General features: G+C 35.8%; 1 protein-coding gene across 1 annotated transcript; it reads right to left on the bottom strand.

Annotated features, from left to right (window-relative positions):
- Positions 1–1,746, bottom strand: LOC144569814 (uncharacterized). Its single transcript, XM_078320293.1, has one exon. The coding sequence runs from the start codon at positions 1,640–1,642 to the stop codon at positions 299–301; it is 1,344 nt and encodes a 447-aa protein (XP_078176419.1). The 5' UTR covers positions 1,643–1,746; the 3' UTR covers positions 1–298.
- Positions 1,747–7,011: the final 5,265 nt, after the last annotated feature.

Below are 7,011 nucleotides of genomic sequence, written 5' to 3'. Positions count from 1 at the left end.
TCCATGGAAAAATGAACACAATAATTAAAAGCCAACTACTATTTTTACAAATTAAACCACTAATTTCCTCTTCTAAGCATTTAAAAAGCACCTAGAAGACTGACAAAAAGGCACCCAGAAAACCAACATGGACCTGGTGTGTGTGTGTTTTTTTTTTGGCTTTCTGGACCAAGTGAAAGTTAAATTCAAGAAAAAGCTAGGGGCAAATTAGCAAAAAAAAAAGATAAAACAACCACTCGCTTCTGTACACTTTCACCACTACCAAAACGTAAACTTGATATCACAAAATTGCAGGACCTCAATGCAAAAGAGCATCGCTGGAGTGGGCCAGCTCCTTCCGCAGCTTATGAGAGAATGATCTGCAAGCGTCCATACTAAGATCAACGGCTGCAGCTAACGCCACAAAAGCAGCCGCATCTTCAGCGCATCCAACGTGATTAACACCAACCTCTACAGTAGGTTTGGAACACCTCCCTTCGCCTTCCACCGTGGTGGACATAACGAAGCCCCGATAACCCGCAAACGGCCACAGACCATACCCGAAATCCCCACTCCCTCTAGGGCTGCACCCGGGAGAGCCACCTCTAGACCCGTTTTTGTTCATTGGAACCGTACCCGTCAAGTCAATAGAAAATTTCCCACCTTTGGCTGAGCTCAAAGAGGTGTCAACCAATGAGACACTAGAGTTCATGGAATTATCAGGTAGGAGATCGAAGCGGAAACCAAGCCCGTCAGTTGAGCCAGTTGAGCCAGTTGACCCGACTTTCTCGCGCCAGGCCTCAAGACGGCCCCAAGGTTTCCAGGTCCCGTCACCAGGTTGGAGTATGAGCCATGCACCCGGGTTGGATCGGCTAACCCGGTCGGACCCGGGAGAGGCCACGAAAGGGGTGACCATGGAAGCCATGGCAACTGGAGAGCCCGAGAGGTCGTGAACAGTCACTGACCAGCCCTTGCGCTCCTTAGTAGTTCTTTCACGATCAGACCCGAAGTTTGGGAGCCAATTGCGGGCACCATTGCCTGAGTCCGATTGCATGGACCTGCAATTTCTCAAGTGGAGATCACTGTTATTGCGGCAACTGAACTTGCATGTAAACATAGGCTGCTTCATTGAACCGTGGACTTGGAGCACTTGAGGACTGCATTCCGGTTCACCAGCGAACTCAAATACAAAGCGTGGGTCTGGTTCAGCCCGAACCGTTAGATTTAACTCAACCGCTGCACCGTTCGTCTTCTTCTTCCCCACCGATACCCAGCCACTGTGGAAAACAGTGGCTTTCCCCTCGGCTCCTTTCAGATTCACAGGTAATGTAACCTTGCCGAGCAGCCTTCTACCAGAGTACACTGCGACCTTGACCTGCGAAGTGAGATTAGACCCAAAGAGAGACGATTTGCAAGAAATCTTCTCCTCTAGGTCAGCCTTGGAGAGGTGAAACACAGCAGCAGGGGTTGTTAAGACGGCTGTGCTGTCAGAGTCAAGTGCGATCGGTGCTGTCTGGTACGGGAGCTTGTTAAGACGGATTTTACAATAGCACGGGGTGGAAGAAGGGTGCACTCCGGCTCCGGCGCCGCCGGAGCGAGTTGATGCGGGAAGCTTGAGAGAGAGATTTCCAACTAGAACCTGGACGAACTGACACGGGTCCATTCCAATGAGAGATTTCCGTTTCCGTAGTGTGGGTTTCAGACCCTCTCTTTCTCTTCTCTTGCTTTCGCTTTGAACTGCGGTTCTAGTGTTCTACCTTCTTCATAATTCATACAAGAAAATCCAATTAATGGTGCCAGTGGTGCCAGCCTGGAAGTGTATAGCTGGAATACAGTCTTTTGATTTGATTTGATTTGATGTGCCCCTCTGAAATCTGAACCTGGTCTAACATCTAAAGATATGAACCATGATAATTCACTTCCCAACCCAAGAAAAAAAGGTTGACTCTTCACTTTGTTACAATAACACTTAATTATTACCACAGAAATTTAATGGTACGACGGTCGTAAGTGGGATTATAGAGGGTGAGTGTTAGTGGTGTGGATTGTGGAAGCGTGCAAACTGCGACAAGACCTGCCAGCTGCTGCTTTACAGGATCCGCTGCTGTGCCAACCCAAACAGAGTCCAGTCCAACTCCAGCCCAAGAATAAATTAAAATCCGTATTAATTGAGTTCCTACTAAATAATGAGATTCCTTGCGGCAGAATTCTGAGATCGGATATATATGTGTTTTACCTGACAAAAATTTTCAGCCAAGTTATGTGTCTTTCACCCGCTACATTATTCAGAGTTCCCTTTTCGACACAGTTTTTCTCGTGGTGGATGCTCCTCTGGCAGAGTGCGTTTCCTCTGAGATATCTCAACATTTGCGTGACCGACGTGTCCGGTGCCTATTCGGGGGTGATGTAGGGTCAGTATTATGTGTGCTTCAAGATTCGTGCAGAACGTATTTAAACGGTTGACATTTTCCATAGAGTCACGCAGAGTTTGAGATATCTCAGAGGATACGAATTCCCTCTGGCATCTGTACTCGTAGGGAATTCTCGAATTCGTATCCTCTGAGATATCTCAAACTTTGCGTGACTTTATGGAAATTTCCAACCGTTTAAATGCGTTGTGCACGATTCTCAAAGCACACATAAATACCGAACCCCATATCGCCACCGAATAGGCACCGGACACGTCGGTCACGCAAAAGTTGAGATATCACAGAGGATACGCACTCGGGAATTCTCATCCTCTGAGATATCTCATATTTTGCGTAACTTTTTGAAGAATCTCAACCGTTCAAATACATTTTGTACGAATCTCAAAGCTCAAAAATACTGCCCCCCTGCGCTATCCCAAATAGGCACCGGACACGTCGGTCACTCAAAATATGAGATATCTCAGAGGATACGCACTCAATGGTAGGGGTGTTCATTGGGTCCAGTTTAATCGGTTTTGAATCGAACTGATTAGTTTGGATCAAACGGTTTGGTTTTTTTCGGTTTAATGGTTCAGTTCGGTTTGAAAATTGTCAAAACCGAAATAGTCGAACGATCGAACTTTTATATTTTATGAATTTGGTCAGGCCTTCTCGATTTATTTCTTAATATCCCGATTTATTTCTTAATCAATTGCTTAAAATACTTCAATTTATTTCTTAATATACTTTGTTTTAGTATAAATCAATTGCTATAAATAAATAAAAAATTAATATATTTTGGTTTGAATCGAACAAACTGAAATAAAACTTTGGTTCGGTTCAGTTCGGTTGCAATTCTAAATCGGTTCAGTTCGATTCTATTTTTGAAACTGAATTATAACTTTGGTTTGCCTAATTTGGTTCAGTTTCAACCGAATTGAACCGATAAACACCCCTATATACTGGAGGAGAAATAAATAATGAATTATAAAGTAATAATAGTAACTAGTAAGCAATATGGTAATAGGAAGGGAATGAACCAGACTAAACTATGCACGGATGGACTCATGGACATTAGTTTATTCACCACCTTACAAGAATTGTATATATAGACATTGCTCTAATTACAATCAGTCTATATATAGACATTGCTCTAATTAATTACAATCAGCAGCTATAACTAACTTAATAGTGGATCCGTTAACCTATACAGATCTATTAATCTTTTCCTAATTATGCATAGCTATGCTTTGTCTAATACACCTCCACTGCTCCACCTCATCTAGTTATTTTATTTAATGGTTTTATAGATTTGTATGTACTTATATGAATTAGACCCCGGTAATTATCACTTATTACCAACGTCAACCCCATGAATATTAAAAAAAAAAAATTAAGGTTTCTGCAAATGTAACTGATCTTTCTATTTCTGTCATGCGTGAATTGAATTAGATACATAAAACGTTTATATTAAAGTATCAATGTTTTTTCCTCTAGTTAGCTAACAAAAAACATTAATTTAATACTTTATACTTGCTACATAAAGTGTTTATACTTTAATACTCTTTGAACGAAATGCATACTAGTGGATATTATCAATTATGTAAATTTTGTACCTTACATATAATTATAAAGACAGTTTTTTTAGAATTAGTAGTTAAATACCAGTAATTATAGCACTAACAAATATATTTATAAACAAAAAAAATGTTATTTGCAAATTTCTAATTTCTAACCTCTCGCCTTACGGAGAACTATTTACATCACTCTTAAATTGTGAAAAGGGTTGCCAAAAGCGTGGCAAATACATTGGCAGGATCAAGGCCTCATGCGAACCGGGTCCCACGATTGACCAAAATTGATACAGCAGCATGAGAAATTCTGAAGAAAAAATAATTAGGCATGTTTATGTATGTCTATGATAATTTTTTAACAGTATGTGCAAAAGCATTTTTGCAAAGTTAAATTTGAAGGTTATGAGGTGCTTTCTGTAATTTTTAAGCTTACCGTACCATTTCTAAGGAGTCCCGCTAGTATGACAGCGGTGTCATATGACATTAATTTCAAAATTGATTAAATAGATTTCAAACGATTAATTCAAACCGTTTAAACCAATTTACTTTATGAGAGATGTGTTTACATGTAAATTTTTTATATTTTGGAGTTATTTTAGTATCAAATCAAACAGTAAAAATATTGAAAATTAAATGTATTAAATTAACTTAAAAACTCACTTATTTGACCCCTTGACTTGATACTAAATAAATTCAAAATTTTATAAATTTGAATGTAAACGCACAACTAATGAAGTAGATTGGTTTGAATGTTTGAATTTACCGTTTGAAGTTAATTCGATAAATTTTAAAATTAGTGTTATATAGGTTATATGACACTGATACTACTCATACTCATTTGAGTCATTTCTATGTTGATCTCAGATTTTCAGGTAGTTATTTGTACCTGGTTTGGTACGAGCAAAGAGTAATTGTTTTAACATTTGTTCTTTATACACTTGTAAAGAAAAAGACAAGACCAATCAATTAGACTTGCAAGAAACAAATACCGGATATATTAATTCACCTAACCCGGATTAAAAACCCATTATATTCTTTCAAAACTCTAACACAAAAGACGTTATCATGCATGATAAATTAAAACTTCTTGTAATTTTGTATGATTAAAAGTTTCTTTGCTTTTATTTTGTTTAGTTTAGTTTATAAAAGAGGTACTTAATTATTGTCTGAGTTTTACATTTCCTAAAAAGAGAATTTTTTTTTATTTCAGATGATATTTCAGTTCAAATTTTCTCTCGAATGAGATGCATGTCACTCCTAAATAGATTCTTCTATAAAAGACCGGCCGATGGATTGCTCAAGTTTAGAAACTATCGAGGGAAATGCAAAGTGAATTAATTAGCATTAACGGTCAATATTGATTTTTTTATTATAATAACCGATACAATTTATAAATTATTAAAATATTTTTTTATTATAAAGTCTAGTGATAAACACAAAATTTACAAGCTATTTAATTGTATTTATTTTCATCAATTTACATTAATTTTTTAATCATTTGACTTTATACTAAAATTTTAAATTAATTTTAAAGTTTATACTAAATATTTAATCAAATAGCAAAAGCCTTTCTATATATATGTGATATTTAATTTTTTTTTTGAGGAAAGTGATGTTTAATTAATATTATAAAAGTGATGTTTAATTAATATTATAAATCATATTAAAGAGTTTTGTGCAGGTCATAAATGATAGAATTTATCAAATACATACTAAAACTAATGATTCTTCCAAATATTATATACAACTCCGTGATATATATTTCATCAATTAATTAAGTAATAATGTATTTGTTAATATTTTTTACTTTCTTATTCTTCCAAATTTTTTACTGATTTCCTCGGTCATTCAACAAAACCATGCATGTAACCAAATAATGACGATCAAGGAGATAGGCTTGGGATGCGAGAAGCATGTCTCACTACAAAAATAAATAGACGAGGAGGAAATAAATCTGCTATTATTTCTTGAGAATAACAGAAACCTGTTATTTCAATTCCAACCGCTGGCTTTTGTTGGTACTCGTGTATGAGATATTTGCACATAAATTTTTTAGAACGGTTGCGATCGGAATAATAGGTAGGGGTGTCAATGGGTACGATACGGGTAGGGTGGAAGCATTTTCATATTCATACCTACTAAGAATGATCTTACTCATATTCTACTCTTACCCATTAAGATTTAACCTTGCCCTACCCTACCCTTATCAGTTAAAATTATCGGATAACGAAACAGTAACGGGCGAATAACGAATAATACGACTATAATAATTAGTTTTATTATATTTTACAAATAGAACATCAAAACTTATTTATTTCGCACATATACAATAATATTACTAATAAAAAAAAATAAAAAAATTGTACAATCAATTTCACCTAAATTATATTTTTTTTATAAAACAAGAAAATTCAAAAACAAAAATATATCTTTCAAAAAATTTAAACTTTAATTAAAGAACAAAATATACAAATAAAAATAATATGTTTAATATTTTTCTTATAACAAAAATAATATACTAAATAATAAAAGTACTCACTAATTATTGCTCAAATATTATCATATTATTATATTTTATATAATTATCCTATAGGGTAACGGGTACGAAATAGTCTTTACCCGTAACCTTATCCATTTAGCTAACGAAAAAAAATCCTTACCCATACCCATACCCAATAAACTAACGAAAAAAAAATCTTACCTATACCCGTCTTATCGAATACGGTATGAATCGGGTAAACGACTAAAAGGGTATCATTGACACCCCTAATAAATAGGCTCTGTTATTTCCAACTTTGGAAGGGACTTTTAACAAATTGACCAACTTCTTTAATACAGTAATCGGTAACTATTACTAGGAAAAGGAAGAGTACAGTAGAGTAGAACTAGGGTGCTCTTAAGCTCACCAAAGTGTTTGGTGAACTTGATTCTAAAATCCATCAAATCGATTTCAAATGACGAATCCGAACCGTTGAAATCCACCTACCTTACGTGTGATGTGTCTACATGTGAAATTTTTAAACATTCGAATTAATTTAGTATAAAGTCAA

Source organism: Carex rostrata, chromosome 2, assembly GCF_964058835.1.
Source record: "Carex rostrata chromosome 2, lpCarRost1.2, whole genome shotgun sequence".
In the NCBI taxonomy this organism is placed as follows: domain Eukaryota; kingdom Viridiplantae; phylum Streptophyta; class Magnoliopsida; order Poales; family Cyperaceae; genus Carex; species Carex rostrata.
This window is presented reverse-complemented; position numbering and strand designations above follow the sequence as displayed.

What these genes read in the sequence shown, in the direction of transcription:
- LOC144569814 (XM_078320293.1), bottom strand. Translation starts at nt 1,642, where the DNA reads ATGGACCCGTGTCAGTTCGTCCAGGTTCTAGTTGGAAATCTCTCTCTC.